The sequence below is a fragment of the Danio aesculapii genome, chromosome 5, assembly GCF_903798145.1.
Source record: "Danio aesculapii chromosome 5, fDanAes4.1, whole genome shotgun sequence".
Taxonomy (NCBI): Eukaryota; Metazoa; Chordata; class Actinopteri; order Cypriniformes; family Danionidae; genus Danio; species Danio aesculapii.
The window spans coordinates 42,606,002-42,632,571 of NC_079439.1; the positions used below are offsets into that span (position 1 = coordinate 42,606,002).

At 35.9% G+C, this 26,570-nt stretch overlaps 2 protein-coding genes across 2 annotated transcripts; one reads left to right on the forward strand and one right to left on the reverse strand.

The window, feature by feature from the left end:
• Positions 1 to 199: 199 nt before the first annotated feature.
• On the reverse strand, positions 200 to 13,733 carry fancg (FA complementation group G). The gene is made up of 14 exons (XM_056458252.1): positions 13,586 to 13,733; positions 13,409 to 13,493; positions 13,205 to 13,330; positions 12,934 to 13,124; positions 10,492 to 10,633; positions 10,122 to 10,252; positions 8,728 to 8,874; positions 7,086 to 7,240; positions 5,932 to 5,998; positions 3,083 to 3,390; positions 2,970 to 3,010; positions 769 to 936; positions 544 to 658; positions 200 to 385 (listed from the first exon to the last, which is right to left on the reverse strand). Exons 1-14 carry the CDS (start codon positions 13,652 to 13,654, stop codon positions 277 to 279), a joined length of 1,854 nt encoding a protein of 617 aa, XP_056314227.1. The 5' UTR covers positions 13,655 to 13,733; the 3' UTR covers positions 200 to 276.
• Positions 13,734 to 15,886: 2,153 nt separating this feature from the next.
• eef2l2 (eukaryotic translation elongation factor 2, like 2) lies at positions 15,887 to 26,391 on the forward strand. The gene is made up of 15 exons (XM_056458253.1): positions 15,887 to 15,996; positions 17,693 to 17,907; positions 18,353 to 18,534; positions 20,953 to 21,164; positions 21,259 to 21,446; positions 21,552 to 21,657; positions 21,736 to 21,849; positions 21,937 to 22,075; positions 23,672 to 23,867; positions 23,967 to 24,225; positions 24,303 to 24,410; positions 24,498 to 24,851; positions 24,946 to 25,128; positions 25,210 to 25,342; positions 25,546 to 26,391. Exons 1-15 carry the CDS (start codon positions 15,994 to 15,996, stop codon positions 25,737 to 25,739), a joined length of 2,586 nt encoding a protein of 861 aa, XP_056314228.1. The 5' UTR covers positions 15,887 to 15,993; the 3' UTR covers positions 25,740 to 26,391.
• The last annotated feature ends 179 nt before the right edge of the window (positions 26,392 to 26,570 follow it).

Below are 26,570 nucleotides of genomic sequence, written 5' to 3' on the forward strand. Positions count from 1 at the left end.
TTCATCCTAACAAGTGTAATGTAACCTCACAGGTAACGACTGAATGAAATGGCAACAGCATCTGTGTGGCAGCATGAAATCTTGCTTTTTTTATTAATACGTCTCTCTAATATTACCAGGGAGGACACTTCAGCTACAGTAGCTGGACTACTGGTATATTGCAAGGCTACATCTAAACAGAATGTACACTATTAAAACAGTTCATTTGGATGCAGCAAAAAAGTGTCAATGTGCATTTTAGCAGGAATAGTGAAGAGCATCCTCTCTGGCATCTGCCTATGTCTTTGCGTTTTTGGCTTGAATGTATTCCTCCATTTTCTTATTCAAGTCACTGAAGTCAAAAGCGGTTTCTTCTGCCCATGCTTGCAAAAACAGCGGAAGGTTTCTGAAACGTAAATCAAGAGATTGCTAATAACTGATTATACCCTTACAATCAGATTCCAATGATGTGTGAATTTCATGTAATATGACAATTAATATCACAAAAGATATCTGTGACATATAACATTGCACAAGAATGATACTGATAGTCAGATATCTTACATTGACTTGGGTCTGTCTGAAGTACTGTGCGCTTCTCTCCAGTGTGCCGATGCTTCCTCTCTGCGTTCAAGCCTCCACAAGATCTCAGCGAGCCACATCTCTGTGTTCTTGCAGCCTAGTGAAATTCAATTCCACATGTAAATTTGAGAAGGACTGTGCAACATAGCCAACTAGGCACAACAAACAAGTCCCACAGACTGTAATGACAGCACATCATCTGACTACCTGGAGACATCTGCAGACCGAGATGAAGATCTCTCAGAGCCTCCTTCAGCTGACCTCTTTCCAGAAAGCAGAGTCCTCTACCAGCTAGTGCTTGTCCTTTTGCTGTTTCCAGAGTCGACACTTTTTCAACCATCACTGTAGAGTTTCCAAGATGGTTTTCTTTCCAGTCTAAAAGATTGAGAAGATTAAACAGAATGAAAATTAATAGAACAGAAATAATAGTGATTAATAGAAACCCAATGATGACTTCAGGATAAAAATAATCAATCAGCAAGTGTGCTTTTTCTCTAACATCCTAGTACTAGATGATAGAGATTGGATCTGTTCACACCTGGTATTAAGATGTGATCAGATCTACGAAAACACATGTAGACAAAAGAGCCACATTACTGTTCACACCTGCCATTTCTCTGATTTATCAATCTAAAACTGTGAAAGCTAGCACAATTTCCACACTGTATAAAAAAGTATTAAATGTAGCAGATCAATTAAACAGACTTTATTAATAATGAAAATATACTGTGATTCTTTGTCAGTGCCAATAGCCTAGTGGTTAAGTGTGCTCACATATAGCAGGTGCTCAAGGTGACCAGAGTTTGAGTCCCCGTTCAAAGTCCTTTGCTGATCCCTCCCCTCTCTTTCTGCTCCCTATTCATTCCTGTTATATATATATATATATATATATATATATATATATATATATAAAACATAAAAAAAAATTTATTGAGTGTCTTTGAATAAAATTATTATGCAAGGATCAGGAATTGATCATTCATTTTCTATTAGCTTAGTGCCTGATCTATCAAGGGTCGACACAGCAGAATGAACCAGCAACAACTCTGGCATATATTTTAAGCAGCTTATGCCTTTCCAACAGCAACCCAGGAAACACCCAAACATTCTCACATTTACACACACACTCATACACACTACGGCCAAATTAGTTCTTCAAATTCACCTGCACTGCATTTTCATTTTAATACTTTTTTGTACTGTGGGGGAAACCAGAGCACCCAGAGGAAATCAACATGAACACGGGGAGAACATACAAACTCCACACAGAAACACCAACTGGCTCAGTCGAGACTCAAACCAACAACCTTCTAGCTGTGAGGCGATAATGCTAATCACTGAGCCACTGTGCCACCCCCAGGAACTGGTCAAGCCAAAGAAATAAGCAGCCACAGCCTATAGAAAACCTCAAAATTACAGTAAAAAATGTGAAGTGGGTTACCCATGTTAAAAATTCTCTGCTCACCAAGTGCACACACAAGTGTGAGAAGTGAGAGCATGAACGCATGGATGCACACACGAAGCAGTGGACAGCTATTGCTTTCAGCTCCCATGGATCAATGAAGGGTTAGGTTCACAAGGGCACCACAGCTGGGTATCGAAGATAGAGAATACAGTTCATTCACTCCCCCAACTTCAATTGCTGCTAGGACTAGGAATCGAACCTACAACCTTTCCATTCAAACTCCCTAACCATTAGGCTTGTTTAAACATATTAAATCAGACTGATAAGAGAACATTCTACTTTACACATTTTACTAAGGTTTTACGCTACACAAGTCTACTAAAGGAGGTCAAGCCTTCTCATTTATGGCTCCTAAACTCTGGAATAGCCTTCCTGATAATGTCCGAGGCTCAGACACACTGCCTCAGCTCAAAACTGGATTAAAGACTTATCTTTTTAGTAAAGCATAAATACAATGCATCACATAATGGTATGATGCATGAGTGTGCTCCACGCAGGTGAGCAGGCTTGATCAACCACCAGTAGGACACACTACTCCTGTCTTAATGCACCAGACTTTTTGCTGCATGTTTGTATCCATGTTTGCTTCTATAACTACTATTTTCATATATATTTTCTTAAATACACTATTTATTTGTAATCAGATCATAGTGACACTATAAAAAGTTTAAATCTGTCTCTCCAGTGTGCTTTAACAGCATATGCTGCTCGGTTTATGAAAGAGCTCAACAGGCAGAGAGAAGGCAGCATTTAGCAACTGTTCAATTGTTTTCTACATTACAAGAGCAATCCTATCTCATGCATTTTCAACCACCTCTGGATGGGGCTGAAAGTGGACAATCTCAAAACTTTCTCCCCCCGTTGTCTACTTGTAATTGGATCGACTTAGTGCCAGATGTAAACAGTGCCTAAATGTCAGCCTAGAAGACAAAAGATTACTTGCCTTTCTGTTTCACAAACACTTTCACCAGCTGATTGATCGCTCTGAATGGAAAGAACAAGAGAGCATAAGAAAAACACTAGGTGAGACAGCTAGCTCATATTATTATACTGTACCTTGTAAAATGTGTAATAGCCTCTTTGGTGTCCTTCAGTTTCCAGTAAGCTTGTGCTTGAAGGAGCCGGGCAGAACCAGCCCACAACACAAAGTCCATGTTTTCAAGTACAGCATCACTGTCAGCTAAATGTTGTTTTTCAGCAGCATCAAGAAGCAGCCTCTCGGGAATGAAGTCCAGAGTGCTTGTGATGACCTCCTCGCAGACCACTAGAGCATCGCTATACCTTTGAGCTTTTAATAAAGCAAATCCTGCTTCAAGGTAGACCATTGGGATTCTGGGAAAACAAGTGCCATTTTCTGTAGGTACCTGAAACACAAACAGATCTTTCGGAGTCAGTTGCAATAATTACTATATTGACTTACCACACTATTTCTGAATATTTATAATTTGTAGTTTTGTATGTCACATTCTCATTACATATAAGAAGGATTGTGACCAAAATTTCAGCCAATCATCTGCTCTCTGTGGCAGAGGCAGAGCTCCCCAAAAAAACACAGCAGATAGAGACGGTACACAGGTTACAAGAAGACCTCCTTTTGCTGATGATGTTTGGATAAATTAGTGCAAAAGTACCCCACAGCTTCAGTGAAAGTGTAAAAATGGCAAAAACAATCCAATAAAATTATTTAAAAGTTTCCAATAAAGCTTCTGCAGCTGATTTCTCCTTTTTAGTTTAAAAGTTTTTCATTTAATTGTATATTTTAGACATAAAAATCAAATCAGTATAAATCACAATAAAACCACTATATGGAAACTTAAAAGATTTTTGATTGTGTGTGTGAGTGTGTGTCATTACATTTGTTCTCCGCCTGCGATTTGTTCTTAGATTAGCATTAACTGAATTGGGTTAATATGTGACACTAGACAACAAAGCAAGTCATAAGTGTCTTTTTTAAATGGAGATGTATACATCAGCTCAAAGTTAAATAGATAAGCTTTACATTAATGTATGGTTTGTTAGGACAGAACAATTTTTGGCTGGAACACAACTAGGCAAGGGCTGGTATAAGATTCTGACAGTATAATAACCTTGGATAAAAATATCACGGCATCACAGTATTGTGCTCACTGCTCTAAAATATCTTCTTTTTAAATGTCTGGGTAAAAAAACAACAACTTTTTTCCCCTTTGAAAACAATATATTTTATTTTTTGAAAGATTTATAATATTTTGGAGCAGTAAAGATGTCAGGCTAAATAATTCAATTGAAACATTGACTTCTGCTGTCTTCATTTGTTTCAAAAACAGATTTCTGTACAATTTAAAACAGCACATTTGGATATTTTTTCTGCTAAAGATACTGTCCTACTAAAAAAACAAAAAAAATGTAAATAAAAAAAATCTTACACATACCTTAGGAACGGTATTACAGAACATTTTGACTGTTTTAAAACCTTGACTTTTCCAAACCGCGGTATACCTTGAAAACGGTATCGTCCCATGCCTAGACACAACTGTCTGAATATCTGTAATCTTGAGGGTTCCTGATTTCACACCTTTACCACAAGTGCTTCTCTATGGAGGACCAGGAGTTAATTTTTCATCATCAGACAGTGTGGGGCTGTGATATATAATGACAAAATGCCCTGACGTTTGAGTTGTTTCGCTGATCTTTAAACTTCCGCTAAAATGATCTATGGTTTTGTCTCTGTCCAATGACAGTGCACATTTCATTTACAAGCAAGAAACGGTTTAGCTCGGCTTGAGGCGAAAGTTGCTCCCATGTGTGGACTGCCCAATGGCATTTTTAAACTCAATTTATTTTCAACTCGAGTAAAGCATGTAGCAAAAGGAAAAGAAAAGCAAGTGGCAAATAGAGAGAGAAAAGGATTTGTCAAATACCTTTTTAAAAAACTATTTAAATTGTGCATTTAAATGAATCTATAAATATACGTTTTTATTGATTGATTAATCAGCATTTTAAAACATTAATTAAATAAACATTTATTGAAAAAAAAACATTTTTTTGGGTATATTTAAAAAAGACTTATAAATGAATTGTTTAATTGCTTTATTAAATGACAATTAAAAAACAATTTAAATAAACACATTTATTTATGTCCATTTATTTGTCCATTTAAATGGTGGTTTATTTATACACTTTTTAATGCTTTAATTATTAAATTGATAATTTGATTCTTCGTTTTATTTCTAACCAGAACTTCTGCTCCTCCATACTTCTCAACGCACATTACTGATTAAAATATGGTTTCTAATAATGTTTGGCATTAAAAAAAAGACAATTCTAAACTGGCATTGGCAAAATATATCTTTACAACAAGACTTCGTGGTCCAGGTTAACATATTGACAGGAATTAAATTACACATTTTTTCCTAACATTATCTTTTTCATTCATTCAAGGGCCAACTTATCCAACATATGCTTTACGCAGCGGATGCCCTTCCAGCCACAACCCAACACTGAAAAACACCCAAACACACTCTAGCATCCACACACATACACAACGGCCAATTTAGCTTATTCAATTCACCTATAGCGCATGTCTTTGGACTGTGGCGGAAAGCACAGCACCTGGGGAAAATGCACGCGATCACTAGGAGAACATGCAAACGCCACACAGAAATTCCAACTGACCCAGCCGGGGCTCAAACCAGCGACCTTCTTGCTGAGAGGCGATCGTGCTACCCACTGAGCCACCGTGACGTTACATTATCTTTTTATGATCAGTGAAATAAATATGTTCCAAATGAATACATAATTATGTTTATTACCAAAATCTTCTAATATTTATCACACACCCAAAGTTATTGTGACAGGTCTAGTTGTATCACATCACTATATACATTACATCTGAATCTGATGCTTAAAAAAAATGCAGTACTTACAAGACTTTTTCCATCTGACTGCAATGATGCCAACAGATCAAGATAGCACTCAACACCATCTGAAATACTGATTGACAACAATACGCCTAATATGAGTAGCATTCTGCAAATAACTAAATAAACTTTGGATTTTCTTTTTTTCCCATTTAGTTTTTTAATTGCAGTTTCCAAATTTACATACGGATGTACAGTATAGGGTTTTCCACAATGTATTCACAAAACAACCAAACATCGGATTTTCAAAATTGCTGAAATAAATGAAATTATAAAATACAAAAAAAATTCCCTTGCACATTATAAGAAACAAGAAACACAATACACTTATAATTGTTTTGTAAATCATCAAATAAAAAACAGATAAAATTAATTTGTTGCTTTCCAGTTTCAATTCAATTGTGTACTTTTTAAAACCATATTGTGGCATCCAGTCTAACCTTTTCTTTCTTTCTTTTTTTTTTACCTAAACTATGTACATATAAAACTGTCAGGATGGTACTTTTATGGTCTTAAATGTAAAATATCTATTTATTTGTTTATTTTTTAAATAGGTATTGTTCTTCTTACAATCTTTGTGTTATGTTTTCTATCATTACTAAAATAATACACAAAATAAAAATCACATCTTTATGACTATTGATTCTATAATAAATCTGAACTTAATGGAAGAATATATTCTACCCATTTTCTCCATGTTTTATTAAACTCCTCAGTCTGTAAACGACAGTTCATTGTTAGCCTCTCCATCTTATAGATTTCATAAATTATGTCAAACCAGTCAAGCTATTTCAAGCTGTAACCATTTTTTGGTTATGGCTTTTTTACAAGCTATCAGGTAAATTTTCAGCACTTTTTTGTCCGATTTTTCATACATAGGATGTTTAAGGCCTAAGTATAGAGTTGAGAAAGAAAAATCGATGGGGATATGGAATGTATTCTCTAAACATTTATACTTTTTTTTTGCCAAAATGCCTGAATTTTTAAACATTTCCAGAAAATATGTGAATGATTCGCTTCATTTGAGCCACATAATCTCCAGCAGACTGCTTTTTTGTTTAAGTATCTCTTCTGCTAAACTTTGTATTTTCAATGTAAAATGTTTGTATTCGTATTTGTTGATGTAGTCAAGCATTTGTGCCTGTAATGGGATGACTTGCCTGCCATTGAGGACACATGTGTTAGCCAATGTGTGCAGAATCAAAGAGGGGGAAGGAACTCTGCTAATGAAGCTCATCTGTTCACCACCAAGCAACATAGCCGGAGAGACCAGTGAAAAACTGGACAAACCTTTCTCAGACTGTAGCTGGACTGCCTATAAACAAAGCAGCAGATCAGTATTATTACACAAAGACATTTTAAATTAACACTACAAAGCATGCAGGAAATGCTTTCACTGGAAAATTATGAAAGAACATAAAAATCCTTTTACTGCTTTAAATGAAATCAGCGTTTTTCAAAGCGTGTCAATAGCTATGTTTCCATCCAATTATTTATGCGCATTTTGGATATGCGCAAAAAAAAACGGTTGATGGAAACAACATGATGCACATACATTTTGAAAATGCGCATAAAAAACTTATGCGCATAACTGAGTAGGATAAACTTTTTATTTGATAAGAAAAGATGCGGATAAACTACGATGGAAACACTTTTACTGCACAAATTTCAGTATGCGCATAAAAAAAGGTCATGTAATTTTGTGATAAGAGATCATGTGATGATAAAAATGTGTGTGAATGGACAAACCAGCAGGCTGAGCACACTGTAAACCATCTGAACTGTTATTTTGTTCATTCTAAAACACCTTACCATTTAAGTATTAGTGTTATTATATTATTAATGACCTCCAGAATCAAGAGCATCAGTGCTCCGCGTCTGACACCTTCAAATGCCACTGGATTGCCTTCTGAGGCACAAGTCATTTATTAGATGAAGAAAAGACTGACGCAGCTTCTCCTACTGCAGCAAATTACGTGTTTACTGTTTATATTTAGCACCAGATAAAATCAGGAAGTGATGGTTTTGTTCGCTTTGACTCGTTGGATGGAAACGCTGCTTTATTCGCACGTCTTTTATGTGATAATCCAGTTTTGCGCATAAAGTTCATTCGCATTTATGGATGGAAACATAACTAGTGTCAGCTGAGCCCTATTACGTTCTACATTTAGTTGTTCAAACTTAGTCTTGACACAAAAAAAGGACAAGTAATGTTTTGTCATTATTGATAGAAGTAGCTAATGAAAATATGTGCATGAATCTTCATATATGACTTTCAGTTTCTATAGACCATTAAAATTCCATGAAACTTCATGACCTGTGGGAACCCTGGGTCTAATAAAGCACACAACATATTCAAGTGTCTTTGGTGTTTCTATAAAACCAAACAGAAAAAAAAATTGATGGTCATTTTCTGGAATTGAATATTGTTTAAAAATGTGAAATAATGTACATACACAAGTCAACTAAATATATAACACTCTTCTAGTGTTTTTGGGGTATTTAAATTCAAATAAATTTTACATATTGTGCATTTAATAGCAGCCCATTAAACTTTACAAAATGATTTGATTCATAAACCAAGCACTTTGGTTAAAACTGTTGATCTTTAGCTGAGGTACTATTACATAGTCAAAAACACTGGATATCAAGCACCCACTTTAATTAGCACTGCATCAAAGTCGTTTCTGGAGTGGTTTGTGTTCTCTTCATCCACATAATGATCATTCAGAGGATTCATGTATTTTAATGTGGTTGTCACTCTTGAAACTTTATATGGTCATTATGCGCACAATGACTTACTGAGTAAAGAAGATGCAAGGCCTCCATTTCTGCCTTTGGATTACCAAGCTGTCTGAACACCAGAGCACTTTGATAAAGTGCACCAAGGCAAGAAAAATCTACCTCCAAAGCCTTCCTATAATAGTGAAGAGCACAATGGGGCTGATCCTGCAAGAATATAAGAAACATAGTTGGTGAGAAACATACAGGACTTAAAGGGATAGTTCACCAAAAACAGAAAATTCTGTCATCATTTACTCACCCCTCACTTGCACAAACCTGTTTGATTTACTTTCTTTTGTTGAACACAAAAGAAGATATTATGAAGAAAGCTGGAAACCTGTAATCCATGACTTCAACAGTGTTTTTGTGACTATGGAAGTCAAGGGCTACCATAAAATCAATGGTTCAACATAAAAAAGATACACATAAATGTTTGGAACCACTTGAGAGTAAGTAAATACATTTAAATTTTTGGGTGAACTATCCCTTTAAGAAGAAACTTCTGCTAAATTTCTGACCAGCCACACATCCAGGGGGGTTTTCACTGGGGACAACGGAGCGTGTGCTATCCACTTTTCAAAATTCCGATGATTGCACACCATTATTGCCACGGAGGAGTGTGACTGAGCACAAGCAGGACACAGAGAGAGTCTGCAATATTCGCATACATGCTCTTAAAATAATTCTGTAGTAGTTGTAATGACCAAGTATAGGGGTTGAAACAATCGTTTCAGTGAGCGATGACAGCAATAAAAAACACCAAGCAGAAACAGATGTCTTTAATGTCAACATTAATAAAAAAGGAAACGAGAGTTAACTGATTCAGTATATTAGGTCAGGACATCATATTTTCTGTCAGACAGAATCTGTCTACACCTGTTGATGTTCGTCTCATCATTTAGAAATTTGTGCTGCACAGAAAATTAGCACCAGACATGTAAATGTTAACTACATTAACTAAAGGTGAATATTTATGCATGAAAGACAATTATTGCATTATTGATCCAAATGTTCATATAATTAGCCTACATAAAAAGATTTTGCTGTATTTCTATCATTGATATTACAAGTGATCTGGCATACTTGTTTTTTAAACTTCCATTTTTAGGTTAGTTTGAAATTACATTTGATAAATCAACCTATTTTTCCATGGATTTTGTATCACCACAGTCCTTTAATGTATGTACATTTACAAATGGGATTTTAAGCAGCAAAAATAAATGAATTCCACCATTTTGTGTCCTTCCATTTCTCAAACCAAAGTCAAACTCCTCGTGTGGGCATATTTTAAGGTTATTCTAATGTAACAAACAAACTTAATCAGACCTAAACCAGAATTGATAATGGAACTGCTGGTCCAACATTTTGTTCTAGGTTCATCGGTTTGGGGATTGCAGAACAGAGCTTCTTACCAGCTTAGCAAATGTCTGGCCTGTAAGACTGTGGATATGTGCCAAGAGACTTCTGGGACTCGGGAGACCTTTAGCCTCCTGAAATACATCAAGGGCCTCAGAATATTTCTCTGTCTTCATCTGTTCCACCCCTAAAAGAGCATAAAAGAACATATTTTGGATTAATGGCTACTCTAATACTTATTACATTTCAAAAGGCAAAGCAGCTACAAACAAAAAGCAACACTGCTTCTCACAATCTTTAATCATTTAATCAATCTTATTTGCACTGTGTATTTATATTGAGGTCATATTAATGTTGATATTGAGGTCATATTAATGTTGATAACAAATAAAAAATATTTGATATCTTAGTTTAGACATTTTGAACCTTGGCATATCACAGTGCAGATGTGCAAAAGTTCCTTGAGGTCCTTTGCTGCCATGGCAACCATTAGGGAGGTGTCTTCTTCCAGTCTCAGAGCAAGGTCTCGGGTTTCTGTCTGTAGATTCACAGGTGCTGAACACTCTCTCTGAGAGGACACAAGAATGACAGCAACAAAAGACTCAAATATACATTCTTAAAAACAACAGTATTTACATTAAACACTAAAATGAAGTGGAGGTTGCTTGACAATTAAGCCTGTCACGATATCAGATTGTTGTACGATATACTGCACATGTTCACCCAAGTCAATTTAGACTTTTAAACACAGAGGCGCAGGACACTGAACAAGCCACATCCTCTACCACAGGGGTGTCAAACTCATTCCTGGAGGGCGGCAGCCCTGCAGAGTTTATTTCTATCAAACAATTCTAAAGCACTCAATTAGTACGATCAGGTGTGTTTAATTAGGGTTGGAACTAAAGTGTGCAGAGCTGCAGCCGCCCAGAAACTGAGTTTGACACCAGTGCTCTACCAGATCTATTTTCAGTTGTTAGGCACTCACATGAAAATATACAATTGTAATTTATAGTAATAAATATTATAGTTTTTTTAAACCATACTGACACCTCCATTAGAGATTGGATAAGATGACAGGCTGCGCAGGTTGCTGACATTGGTTTTTATGTACAGGCGATATTTATTGCATTAAAATATATTAAGGTCATGTCCATGAGTTGTGCGATATGTCCAAATATTGATTACTGTCACAGGCCTATTGACTATATACACACACACACACATACATATATATATATATATATATATATATATATATATACATACATACATACATACATATATATATATATATATATATATACTTACATACATACATACATACACATATATATACATACATACATACACACATACATACATACATACACATATATATACATACATACATACACACATACATACACACATACATACATACATACATACATACATACATACATACATACATACATACGCAAAAAATATCGCTGTTAATCTATTCTCAAAGTTGGGTTGGTACCTGGGTCTATTCTACGCAAGCTATGATGACTTTCACTTTGATATTTTAGCGTGGATGTATACCTGACCAGTGAGCCGTCTGACAAACAAGTGCCCTTCTGAATCAAATCAGCAGGATGCCTGACTTTAGCTGCAGTTCGGCAGTTTCACTTTAACTCATGAACATTCCATTCATACGCCGTGACAAACTGATGTATTAGACGCAAATAAGGAGCAAGGACTGGTGAGAGTGTTATAGAATGTAATAACGCACGCCGAATGGAAAGAAAAAAACTTTCGCATTTTGAGGTGTGTGCGTGTGTGTGTTTTGTGTGTGTGTGGTCCTTTACTGACAGCCGCCTGTGTCTTGGATCTTGTCGGAAAATATGGCGAAAAGTCCTACATGACGGTAATAGTTGGATTGCAGTGTTTACTTCAGTAATGGCACTAATATATGCACTCCACATGTCTTAATTCCATTTCTGTTTAGTTCAGTTATGACTTTAGTCGCATTAAGGTAATCAAAAATCTCTGTTTACATGGTAGACTCTTAATCAGAGTATTGTTTTAATCATATTAAAATCGTATTAAAGTATTGTTGCCCAAGTAAACATGCAATGTTTGACACACCATCAGGGCTCTGTGAACTTGGCATTGAGAAGCAGCATTTTCTGTATGTATGTACATCAAAAGCAAGTATGGAATCGCTGTTTGGAGCTTATGTAGGCCTACAGTTCAACATTCATGTTTAACTGAATAAACAGTTAGTAAACGCAAGTACATCTTATTGAACATAATTTATTTTTATCCCCAATTATCATAGTAGAACAGTTTCTCAAGCAGTTTATGCATTTTGAAAATAGGAGATGAGCCCCTGGTCTAATGCGCCATCTGGCTCGAGAATCCCGTTCTCAAAGATTTATTATTTGGGTAGCACACATATTTTGAATGCCTTCGGCAGAATTCAAATGAGCCATTTAATCTAGATTAATTTCGAAATTAATCTAGATTAAAAAATTTGATCTATGCCCACCTGTAATATATATATATATATATATATATATATATATATATATATATATATATATATATATATATATATATATATATAAAGGATATTCACAGAAAGCATAAGAGGTTCGCATAGCTCTCTAGAGCCTCATGTCAATTACTCAAACACATAAAAAACAGAACCATGTTTATTTTTTTACATTTTCAGATTCTTTTAGATTTTCCTCTTTTAAGGTCAGTTTACAATTTGATGTCTCCGGTTTAATTTTTAAAGAAAAGAGATATAGTACATCGAAAGTTACATTTCACAAGTTTCTTTCTTCACAAACTTACAAAGAGGATCTAATGAATCTTAAACTGATTTGTTAATGAACACACCTTGCTGTCAGTCTGTGTCAGAAGAGTAAGCACTCTCTCTAGCTGGCCCTGCATGAGCCACAGCATCCACTGGAGCAGCAGGAGCTTGTGGATATATGGCAAATACACAGAGCAGCCAAAAGTGCGCAGAACATCCTCCCACAGCTTCACTGGCTCAGTGCTGGACACCGGACAGTCAGCAGCCTCTAAGGCTACACACAAACAGAACAGCACAGCTAGGAACATACAATACGGCATGTAAATGAGCAATAATCCACGCTGCTTTATTTACCTCTGAATAAACTACGGGTCAGACTCTCCTCCATCTCGCTTGGGTTAGAGAAGCCAAGTGCGAATAAACATGTGTTGTATGAAACGGTCAGTTCGAGCTTCAGTTGTTCAGTAGCTGCTGGTATTCCTGTGTAAACACAACATGGTTATGAAGTGCAGACTAGCACCCTACCGTAAATCCTGTACTACAGTAAGTTAACGTTACCTTGAGTTTTCTGCAGTAGTTTGTGGCTTTCTGAATAGCATCGTTTACGAACGTCCTGATTTGGTTGAAGGCTCAGTTCATTTTGCTGAAACGGAAATTCTGTAGATGATTATTTCTGTGAGAGGACTTACAGTTTCAAGTAAACGATTAAAACACCCTTGTTTAACTTATCGTTACCTTCCAAGCCAGAATTATGTTGTTGTTCTCCTCACTCCATCGATCAGCCAAACAGGGAATAACAGACATGTCGAAGCCTTAAAATCAGACCCCGAATACTTCGTAGCTGACAGCAGTCCACAACCCACAAGATCTGTTTCGAACTTTCCCTCCTGTGAGTCTGAACACATAGTTCATACAGCGCCATCTGCTGTTCGGGATGCAAAAACATAATATCAGTCATATTGAGTTATGAAATATGTTTTGTTCTGACTCTTGAAATACTCGATACATTTTTTTTAAATATAAAAAATTATAATCAAATAAATTACAGGAAGGAAGCATTAAACTGTCCACTATGTTCAGAGGTCTGGGGTCATCACATGCATTTCTTACATGAAAATGCTATAGTAATTTATAGTCAATGTTATTATGTTTTTGAACCATACTATAGTATGTATTTGCTGTTAAAATACATTATAAATACTGTAGTATACATTTGTACATATATAGTGTATATTTTACATTCGTTTTTAATACAGTAAACTGTGATGTATTATAGTATAATATATATATATATATATATATATATATATATATATATATATATATATATATATATATATATATATATATATATATATGTATATATATATATATATATATATATATATATATATATATATATATATATATATATATATAGCTGTATAAATCTATGTACAGTATTTATTAATTTATTTATATTGCTAAAGTTACTTTATTACCACAGCAAATATAAAATTACCACAACAGATTACTTCAAAAAGTTTACTAAAATATTTAAATATTATATGTAATTGTTAAAATATCTACATATATGTAAAAATAATATTTACTAGATTTTATCATGTGGGCTCACAAAATGCATATAAATATACTATGCATAATATATATATATATGGTAGAAGTCAGTGGTCCGTGTGAGTCCTATTGCCCCAGTATAGTGAAGGGGACACTATACTGTCAGTGGGCAGTCTTTCGGATGAGGCGTTAAACCTAGGTCCTGCAGTCATTAAAAATCCACTATTCGTAAAGAGTAGGGGTATAACCTTAGTGTCCTGGCCAAATTCCCTCCATCGGCCCTTACCCATCATGGCCTCCCAATCATACCCATCTACCGAATTGGCTCTATCACTGTCTCTCCACTCCACCAATATCTAATGTGTGGTGAGCACACTGGCACCGTTGTCCTGTGGCTGCTGTCGCATCATCCAAGTGGAAGCTGCACACTGGTGGTGGTGTGGAGAGACAAATTTGGAACTAATCTAACAAAAAACCTTGAGAACGGTCCAAAATTAGTACACCCAAATTAATGTAAGGAAAAAATATTTAAAACAAATTTAAAAAGAGCAAAATTTAAAACAAACAAAAATATATAAAATTGTGTAATTATTATAAAATTATTATGTAATAAAAAAAATTCCAATATTTCATTACAACTAATATTAGTATTCGCTTTCAATTTCTAAATATGTTTGGTGAGTAAAATATTATTTTAATAAATATATCTGTTTAATAAATTTGTTTTGTTCAAATGCAACAATAGATTTTTTCAAGATGGGGTGTACTAATTATATATATATATATATATATATATATATATATATATATATATATATATATATATATATATATATATATATATATATATATATATATATATATATATATATATATATATATATAAATAAATTTTATATGTGAAACTTTAATGCTTTTCACTAGTGATATTTACCAAAACATTGACATATTTACCATAGTAAAAATATATAAAAATATTTTTAAAAAAGACTAAAGTTTAAGGTCAATATTATTAGCTCTCTTAAGATTTTTCCGATCTACAGAACAAACCAGTGTTGTCCAATGAATGACTTAAAAAACCTAACTTGCCTAGTTAACCTAGTTAAGCCTTTAAATTACAATTTAGGATGAATAAAATCGTACAAAATAAGTAAAACATGTACTGTCATCTTTGCAAAGTCAAAATAAATTAGTTATTAGAAATGATTTATTAAAACTATTATGTTTAAAAATAAAAAAGTCGTCTAAAGAGCACTTAAATATATTTTTAAAAAATGTCTATATTGGATTTTGGGATGTTGTGCCAATGCAACAAAAATGAGAACAATTACTTATCTTTATTATTACTAAGAATTTATTAATTAATCTTTGATTAATCCCTACACTGGGACCGGTCTGTCCAGTAATAGGGTCCCGCAGGTCCATATGACTCTTCCACATGACTCCGCAGTGCTGTCCGTCAGACTGTCGCAGCATAAACTCAGACTCGACGTCATCTTCTCTCTCTTTCCCCCCCAAGTCCTCCACCGGAGAGGAGCAGCGACCGCAGCGCGAGGCCGTCCTACACTTGGGAGCCATTCGCCAAAATGGTACGTTATTTGACCGTGTCATTTCACCAGGCAGCGTAAAAAATGTCTTACATGTTATTTTAAAACACGCTCGTACATTAGGACGCACGTCTTCAGTCGTTTATGTAATCTCATTTTATTCATCTGTCTATGACGTAACGACAACCTGCTTTAAGAAGATTCTGGTGAACATTGAACTTGAATGGTCTGTCTTACATTTAATTAATGTAACGGCCTCGTTATAGAATAGGGGGCGAGAATGACGTGTTGAAATAAACGTCATTTTATCCTAAAACAGATTATAACGGATTAGTCGCGATTTCATTAAGTTCGTCGTGTGACAGCTGTACTGCGAATACATGTAACGAATAACCACACGCGGTTAGGTCGATCTTTGTTTTTAAGGGAAAGTAAGCCACGTTATTTTAGGGTTATGGCTGCACACTGGAATAACGTTGCCCCGTTATAAATAGCGCGTTCACGCCCACCGTGCTGTTCTGTGCGCGTATTAAAGTTTCATGCGCAGAGACCGAGAAAGCCATGACTGTGGAGGGATGCTGGGTGCAAATAGAGTTATTGAAGTGAAGGGGCCGCAATGTTGTTGTTTTTGAGTGATCAGACAACTAAGCACTTCTTAATCAGGCCTGAGAAGCGCGTCATTGGCGGAGTGTATCTCTTGGGCAGCGCCTGAGTTGAAGAGACTGCAGTACAGAAAGTGCGCACTCATGGCACACGCAGTGCTTCACTGCACACTCTTAAAATATGAGTTATGATACATATACATTCAGAAAACAGCACTGAAGTCAGCTATTACTGTTAGGGTTTAAAGCATAGTACATAGTAGAAATGGTAGCAATCTTAAGCTGTACAATTCCAATGCAACGAAATAGGCAGTTAAACGTATTAGCCCGAGTTTTAAAAGAAAGGGCATGGATAAAGGGGAATGCTTGACTCAGCTTCACATTATTTTATTATTATTTTGAAATAATAAGTTGTAATATTATTTCAATAGGCCTATTTTTATTCATTTTTAAACTTTAATTATTCTACTTTGTGTTTTCTGTGGCATTAGTGTATAAATATTTACTGCATTACTTTAGTGTTGTCATTATCTTTATATTATTATTATGTAGTACAATGCATACAGTGCAAAATAAAAATAGGTTGGTTTATATTTACAGCACATAAATTACACGTACAGCCACACAAATTCTATAAATATGTAAGAAATTAAGTGACCAATTGAAAAGTTTCAAATAAACGTGGTTAAGTAAAACATCCATTTTATTTTATTCTGTTAACTACTGATGACATTTAAAGTTTCTTACCTAAAATAGCAAAAACATGCCCTGTTTTTTGACATCTTTATATTTAGTTTCAGACAACACAATACCAATATTTTTTTAGCTTCAGAAAGATTAGGAAGTCCATATTTAATATTATAATCGATTTTCAAATCACCATTTGTTATTATGAGCATTTCTAATTTTCTGGAAAATATTGTAAAATACAAAATTCTTTTGTTAATATTTTACAAAATGACATTTGTAATTTATTTAATTTGGCTCAAGTATTGTCCATAACTATATAAAAAATGAGCTTAGTTGGACTGTCACATAGTTTTTTATGTTTCCATAATTTGTTTTGACATCATTGTCCCGCACACACAAACACACTCATATTTACTCCACAATCAACACTTGCCTTCGTCCCTCAGGTGAACTTCACGGTTGACCAGATTCGGGAGATCATGGACAAAAAGTCCAACATCAGGAACATGTCTGTGATCGCCCATGTGGACCACGGCAAATCCACTCTCACTGATTCCCTGGTGTGTAAAGCTGGCATTATAGCTTCTGCACGTGCAGGAGAGACCAGATTCACTGACACCAGAAAAGATGAACAGGAGAGATGCATCACCATCAAGTCAACGTAGGTATTCCTGTTTAAAAAGACATATTCAGGTCACAAAAAGGTATTCTACAGAAATGACATGTCATCTGGAATGAAATGTAATATTAAGGGACATCTTTTTCACTTTTGATATAATACACATGCCCAAAATGTCCAATAAAAAGTACATTTACTGAATTCTGAATCCTTCAAAAGTTCAGGATTTGTTAGTTGAATTGATATATTTCATTGTAATGTTATTTCAGATTTAATTTATTTTTATTTCATAAGTTTTTATTTATCTCAGCTAAGATTGTGGAAACTTTTGCATATTTCTAAGGATTTTTCTTCTTTTAATGTAGACTTTACTGTAACTTGATGCATCCTTGCTAAACAAATTTATCAATTTCTTTGAGGGAAAAAATACTATCCGACAAAAGATCCCAAGCAATGAAAGCATCTGCATGTGCGTTTCCCCTCACAGGGCCATTTCTCTGTATTATGAGCTCAGCGAGAATGACTCAGCCTTCATTAAGCAGTGTAAGGATGGTTCTGGCTTCCTCATCAACCTGATCGACTCACCGGGACACGTTGACTTCTCCTCTGAGGTGACAGCAGCTCTCAGAGTTACAGATGGGGCTCTTGTCGTGGTGGACTGTGTATCAGGTAGGACAAATTCAGTTTAGGAAATCAATCTTATCAATCAAGTTAAATAAATAACATTCATTCAATAAGTTTGATGTACCTGAGTAGTGGTATACTGTTATCGAACATCCCGATTCCACCCACACTGCTGAAAGATGCAGTTTGATGAATATATAAACATTTCAATGAAAAGAAACTTTTAATTAAGAATGAAGCAATTAAGAAAGCATCTGATCATGAAGGGTGGTAGAAAAGATAGTATAGTACAGTGATTCAGCATAATATCATGATTTATTCTGTGGCAATACTATATAGATACACAGATGCTCAAATTGATATTGCCAATATTGATTAACTATACTATTTGGTTGAATAATAAATCATTTTCTTTACAACCGTGTTTTCTTGTGAGTAGGCTCACCTTAAGCATGCAGTTAGTAAAATAACAATAACAACGTAACAGAAAGGTGCATAAAAGATTGATCAGGTTTTCAACAAAGAATTGGTCAGTTTGACTGCTCGACCATTCCATTTTGTATAGGAATACCTATGTTGACTACAAAATTGAAGTGAGATAAACAGAGAAATGTTTCTGTTCAAACAGATGTTGCTGAAGTTTTCTTTTGGAGACATAGTTTAAATAGCAAAAAAGGTCATAAATTGTAATACACTACCTGACAAAAGTCTTGTCGTCAATCCCAGTTGTAAGAGCAACAAATAATAACTTGACTTTTAGTTGATCATTTGGAAAAGTGGCAGAAGGTAGATTTTTCTGATGAATCATCTGTTGAACTGCATCCCAAATCATCACAAATACTGCAGAAGACCTATTGGAATCCACATAGACCCAAGATTCTCACAGACATCAGTCAATTTTGGTGAAAATCATGGTTTGGGGTTACAATCAGTATGGGGGCGTGTGAGAGATCTGCAGAGTGGATAGCAACATTAACAGCCTGAGGAATCAAAACATTTGTGCTGCCCATTACATTACAATTCACAAGACAGGGCAAATTTTTCAGCAGGATAGCGCTCCTTCTCATAGTTCAGCCTCCACCTCAATGTTCCTGAAAGCAAAGAAGGCCAAGGTGCTCCAGGATTGGCCAGCCCAGTCATCAGATATGAACATTATTGAGAATGTCTGGGGTAAAATGAGAGGCATCGAAGATGAATCCAAAAAATAATCTTGATGAACTCTGGGAGTCCTGCAAGAACACTTTCTTTGCCATTCCAGATGACTTTATTAATAAGTTATTTGAGTCATTGCAGAGATGTATGGATGCAGTCCTCCAAGCTCATGGGAGCCATACAAAATATAAATTCTTTTTCCACTGCACCATGACTTTATATTCTATACTGGACATTATTTCTGTTAAGTGACAAGACTTTTGTCTAATCAAAGTCAGACCTTACTGTCCTAATTAAATCATTAAAAATCAAGGCATGATTATATTTTATTTTGGTAAAATAAGTGTAATCTAGAGGCCTTTGACTTTCATATAAACCACTTCTGATACCAAATGATCAACTAGAAGTCAAGTTATTATTTGCTGTTCCTAAAACTTGGATAGGCGACAAGACTTTTGTCAGGTAGTGTACATTGAAGAAATTCCCACCCATAAATGACCAAGAAATTCTTATTTATTTATAGAATTAAATTTCTATTTCTATATAATCAGCTCTCCGGGGTTGATGTTTTTGTTCCTGAATGTTCTCTACAGACTGAGCAGTAGAAATGAAGCTTGAGCCCTTGTGCTCATGTAACTAATATATTATCACCATTAACCAATACACGATTGTTGGCGTTTACCTGTCATAGCAAATTTTTATGAACATTTGCATTGACAAGATGTTTCAAACTTTGAAAAACTTCAAATAATACATAAAAGGAGTGACTTACATCAGAGATCTGATGATTCCTGGCATATCTGGAATCCACTTTTGGATTTTTTGGAGACAGTGTATTGAATGATTTTTGTTAATTTCACCATTCACTTTAGTCTTTAGCTGATGAATGACTGTACATTGGATTGTTTTATGATTGTATATGACAAGAGAACTATACCATAATAAATAAAAAAAAATGTTGCTTCAAGTATATTGGTGCTTGTCTCAACTATACAAATGTAGGGCTTGAGATAAAAGATGTGTCCTAATAAGGCAAATTTAAGGATCAGGGTGGGGCCAAACTGGAGTACTCACTCTAATCCCCCCGTTGTGAGGGACTGGAGTGGGTAGTTTCATCACACTGCCACTCCACTACATGAATGAGGGGAAATTCCAAATTGAACAAAAAAAAAAAAAAAACAAATGATTGCAACTGGCTTAAGATTGGCAATGAAAATTCAGGAAATGCAACCAGGAGAACCTGGGAATTAATAAATAAATAAATAAAAATAAAGCAAATTTAAAAATGGAGAAATCTGACTTGTTCTGCAGGTGTGTGTGTGCAGACCGAGACTGTCTTGAGGCAAGCCATTGCTGAGCGCATCAAGCCTGTCCTGATGATGAACAAGATGGACCGTGCTCTCCTCGAGCTGCAGCTGGAACCCGATGAGCTTTTCCAAACCTTCCAGAGGATTGTGGAGAATGTTAACGTCATTATCTCAACCTATGGCGAAGGGGAGCATGGACCAATGGGAAACATTATGGTAACAAATCAGTTGAACTTAAGACCGACAAGACAACTTTATACATTAAACATTTTATTTATATGTTTCTCACTATTTTCTTGGGGGAGGTTAGGTGGATCCTGTGATCGGGACTGTAGGATTTGGGTCAGGGCTCCACGGCTGGGCTTTTACCCTAAAGCAGTTTGCAGAAATGTATGTGGCCAAGTTTGCTGCCAAAGGAGATAAGAAAAAAGGAGATCTTCCTCCAGCAGAACGGGCTAAAAAAGTGGAGGAGATGATGAAAAAGCTGTGGGGAGATAAGTAAGGGTTGTAAAAGAAACATTGAAGCATTGGATGAATGTAAATTACATGTGATTTCCAGTGTAAATGCTGTGAACATCAAATAAATTAAGTCATATTTTTCAGGTATTTTGATCCCTCTTGTGGAAAATTCAGCAAAACGGCTAATAATGCAGATGGCAAGAAGCTTCCTCGCACTTTCTGTCAGCTCGTCTTGGATCCAATCTTTAAGGTTTGTGTTTACAGACAGTTCTTCAGATATCACTCATCTCATGCTACAGTTATCCTCTAATATGAACTTAACCCACAGGTTTTTGACGCCATTATGAACTTCAAAAAAGAAGAAACCCAGAAACTAATTGAGAAACTTGAAGTGAAGCTTGATGCAGAGGACAAAGAAAAGGAAGGAAAACCTCTACTCAAGGTGAAACAAACTAAAACATTAACTCAGAACAATAACACCTGAGACATGACTTCTGTTGGTAACACGTTGTTGTTTTGATGCTTCCAGGCTGTGATGCGCCGCTGGTTGCCTGCAGGTGATGCTTTGCTACAGATGATCACCATTCATCTTCCTTCTCCCGTCACTGCCCAAAGGTATCGCTGTGAACTGCTTTACGAGGGTCCAGGAGATGATGAGGCCGCCATGGGTGAGTCTCCGCACTGTAAAGTTTTTGAAACTAACCCTGGAGACCAGTGAGTATGTTTAATCATGAACAATCAGATTTTAATACGATTAATACAATACTCTGATTAAGAGTCTACAATGTAAACAGTGATTTTTGATTACCTTAATCCGACTAAAGTCATAATCGAACTAAACAGAACTGGAATTAAGACATGCGAGTATGCCGATTTTAGTCACATTAATGAAGTGCAGTACAGACATGCAAACACCGCAATCAAACTCTTTCCGTCGTGGAGGATTTTCGGCACATTTTGCAACAGGTTAGTCTATACACACACTGCTGTTTGATACTATTCTCTGTGCCTACCGAGTCAGTGAAGGACCACAGACCGCTGCATCGCAAAATGCAGAGGTTTTTTTTACCCATATGGCGTGCACTATCAAATTTGGTATATAAAAATTCCTCTTCCAGCAGGTCATACTCACATCCAATATCTCGTTTGTCATGGGGGCATGAACGAAATGTTCCCGAATGAAAGTGAAAGTGCCAAACTGCATTTAAAGTTGAAAAATTAAAAATGGAACACCTGAAATTACATGAAACTCTGAAGGAAACATGAATGGCATGGTGACACAATGACGTTAATCAAATTATGTGCTATAACATGTAAAACAGGATCATGTAAGGAACTTGTGTAAACACCTTAATCATATTATTGTCTTATTCAGATTACAGCAAAACAATCTGATTACTGATGTCCATGTAAATATAGTCACTGTTGGGTCTAATTAGTTACTGTAAATTAAAAAAGTTATCACTGAAAAAGTAAAGTAAGGGATTATTTTCTGCTTTTAGGTCATTTAATATAAAATACTTGCCTTAAATACTGTACATAAATGCAACAGTTCTGTTTAAATAAATTCAGAAAAGCGGAGACATTGTATTACGTTTGTTTTATGAATACGTTTCAGAGATTAATTCTAATTTTCAAATAAAAAGGGTTACATTTATAAAGGCAATTGCACATGCTTGTGAAACAATTAACTGAGTAAAAATATGACAATATAGTACAGTATGTACAAAATATGGTGTTAATACTTTGACAGGGACAGTTGTTTTTAAAGCACTGCTTCATGAAGTTTTGAAGCCTTTATGAATATTTATTTTGAATGCACATATTAAATTGGCAATCCCCTGTGGCGATCCACTGAACTTGTTTCATAGTTGTTGAGGTTTTAATGAGACATTTAAAACATTTTTTTAATCATTAAATATTGTTTCTGCATAATATGCATTTTTAATTATGTTAGACAATGATGAATATACTTTTTTCCATCACTAACATGTACTAGTTAAACTTAAGTATACTTTTTAATGAAACTAAAATGCACTGTTTCAGCCATATTTAAATTAAGAGTTTTGTTTCTTTTGCCTTTACATTAATTGTGACAGTGATTTCCAGCTATTCAATGACATTTTAGATAAAGTAATTAGAAAAGTAATTTAAATACACTTTAAATTATGTAATTTGTAATTAATAATTTCTTTAAACGACTTGCCAAACCCTGCTGGAGACATCTTTGTCATCTTTTTCACATTCTTCCATTGACTTTCCAGGTATAAAGAACTGTGATCCTAAAGCTCCTCTTATGATGTACATCTCCAAGATGGTTCCAACCACAGACAAAGGTAGATTCTACGCCTTTGGTCGTGTCTTCTCTGGCATAGTTTCTACAGGACAGAAGGTGCGCATTATGGGTCCCAACTTCACACCAGGGAAGAAGGAGGACTTGTATTTAAAGCCAATCCAAAGGTCGGCTGTGGTCAATAAGAGATGTAATTTATCTTCTATGATTCTCAGTGTGTTGATCAGATGATCGTGATCACAATGTTCTCACTGTGTCCTCCGCAGAACAATCCTGATGATGGGTCGCTATGTAGAGCCCATTGAAGATGTGCCATGTGGGAACATCGTTGGTTTAGTTGGGGTTGACCAGTTTCTTGTCAAGACTGGCACCATTACCACTTTTGAAAATTCTCACAACATGCGTGTTATGAAGTTCAGCGTTAGTCCTGTGGTGAGAGTTGCTGTGGAGGCCAAGAACCCAGCTGATCTGCCAAAGTTAGTGGAGGGTCTCAAACGCCTGGCTAAGTCTGATCCCATGGTTCAGGTGAATATCTGAGCGGAGTAATAAAACTGTATAAGCAAAATTCAACCTTTCCAATAACAGTTTCCCATTTCTGCTAGTGTATCATTGAAGAGTCTGGTGAGCACATTGTGGCAGGTGCTGGTGAACTTCATCTTGAGATTTGCCTAAAAGACCTTGAGGAGGATCATGCCTGCATCCCTCTGAAGGTAGAGTTTGGATGGCAAGCAATACAGACCATTATAAAGATATGTTTTACTTTGTTTTTCAACACTAACAGCCGAATTTTATTGCAGAAATCAGACCCAGTGGTGTCCTACCGTGAAACTGTCAGTGATGAATCAGACCAGGTTTGCTTGTCCAAGTCTCCCAACAAGCACAATCGTCTGTACATGAAATCTCGGCCCTTGTCAGATGGCTTGGCCGAGGATATCGACAAGGGTGATGTGAGCGCTCGGCAGGAGCTCAAACTGAGAGCTCGCTACCTGGCTGAGAAATACGAATGGGAAGTGGCCGAGGCCCGTAAGATTTGGTGCTTCGGACCAGATGGCACAGGACCTAACATCCTTGTGGATATTACAAAAGGAGTTCAGTATCTGAATGAGATAAAGGACAGCGTAGTGGCGGGTTTCCAGTGGGCAACCAAAGAAGTGAGTATTCCAGGTTGCCTGTTTCTTTCTTTGCTTAAACATTCCTATGGTTTAGATCATGATAATGAGGTACTATACTGCGTTACTTTAATAGGGTGCACTCTGTGAAGAGAACATGCGGGCAGTCCGGTTTGACATTCATGATGTGACTCTCCATGCTGATGCCATCCACAGAGGAGGTGGTCAGATCATTCCCACAGCCCGCAGAGTTCTCTATGCCTCAGTGCTCACAGCACAGCCCAGGCTCATGGAACCCATTTACCTGGTGGAGATTCAGGTATACATGTCAGATCCAGCAAACAGAAAAATAGGAGTGCATTTTTGATGCCAACAATATTTTGTTTCTTTTCTTCACCAGTGCCCAGAGCAGGTAGTTGGTGGCATCTATGGTGTTCTGAACAGGAAAAGAGGCCATGTGTTTGAGGAGTCTCAAGTGGCCGGGACACCTATATTTGTTGTGAAGGCATATCTACCTGTAAATGAATCATTTGGTGAGTTAATTCTTCCCATATGACAGCAGCTTCAAGCTTTGCTTTATATCAAAATAACAGCAGAAGGTCATTTCTGTATACAACAATAAAAAGGATTATTAATGCATTCACACATATATTTGAGAAATGGCAAACGTTAGACATACTTGAATTAATATATTGTTGAAATTTATCATTTGTGCCTTGCCTTTGCTTCTGTACAGGTTTCACAGCAGACCTGAGGTCTAACACTGGCGGACAGGCTTTCCCTCAGTGCGTGTTCGACCATTGGCAGATTTTGCCAGGTGACCCCTATGACGTAAACAGCAAACCAAGCCAAATTGTGGCCGATACCCGTAAACGCAAAGGTCTGAAGGAAGGCATCCCAGCGCTGGACAACTTCTTGGACAAACTATAAAATCCTTCAGATTGTACATGGTGAATTAAACTATTAACCTTACAATGTTAACGTGATGACTCTGAAGTGTACGGCATAATGTTTACACAGAAAAATCTATCAATAGAGCTTAATTTAAATATTCAAAGCTGCACATAAATAAATCAGCAGCAAACAGAATCTGAGCACGTTAAACAAGTGGATGTGTCCATAAATTCAAGCCAATACAACACAGCAATCTGGACTTACTAAGCCAACTTTAAAATATATTTTTCCAGATGAACATGAAATAGCGCTCTAATCACTGTGTATTGGTTTACATGTCTTAGGATGTATATGTATCATCTTGAACTGTGGCAAAGAACTCAAGAGTCTAAACAGATCTGCCTGTGCCATCATTAGTGGAGAGCTATGCGCATAAAAAAAAACTTCAGCCCTGATCGGAAAGGACAATAAAAGCACTGTATCAACATTTGCTGCACATTTTTAGTTGTTGTTTTTTTTTACATCCATCATATGAGCATCTTTACTACATGACATGGGGGAACTAAAAGAAATAAACAACCACTCACATGCCTTCAGTTTGCTGTACAGTTCACAATCCAATAAGATCAACTCATGTCTATTAGGTAAATTGCCATTAGCAATAAAGTCTGATACTGAAGACAAAACATATGCTTGCATCGTGTTATTCATTTCCTATATCAAAACATTGAAGGATTTTGTTGCTTCGATTTTATTACACATGTAGCTGCAAGTTGTTTCCCATCCAAAATCCATAAAATTAGACAAACGTCAGCTACAAATGACAGTTTCTAATGTGAATATGTTAGATGTGTCGAGGTATCAAAA

Excerpts from the sequence above, each read along its gene's own strand:
- fancg (XM_056458252.1), bottom strand. The coding sequence starts at position 13,654 with ATGTCTGTTATTCCCTGTTTGGCTGATCGATGGAGTGAGGAGAACAAC. Across the intron at positions 13,125-13,204 it reads GACCCGTAGTTTATTCAGAG|CCTTAGAGGCTGCTGACTGT; the intron begins GTAAATAAAGCA and ends GTTTGTGTGTAG. Across the intron at positions 5,999-7,085 it reads ACATGTGTCCTCAATGGCAG|TATTTCAGATGGTGTTGAGT; the intron begins GCAAGTCATCCC and ends GTTGTCAATCAG.
- eef2l2 (XM_056458253.1), top strand. Across the intron at positions 21,658-21,735 it reads TCTTGGATCCAATCTTTAAG|GTTTTTGACGCCATTATGAA; the intron begins GTTTGTGTTTAC and ends CTTAACCCACAG. Across the intron at positions 24,226-24,302 it reads AGTCTGATCCCATGGTTCAG|TGTATCATTGAAGAGTCTGG; the intron begins GTGAATATCTGA and ends CATTTCTGCTAG.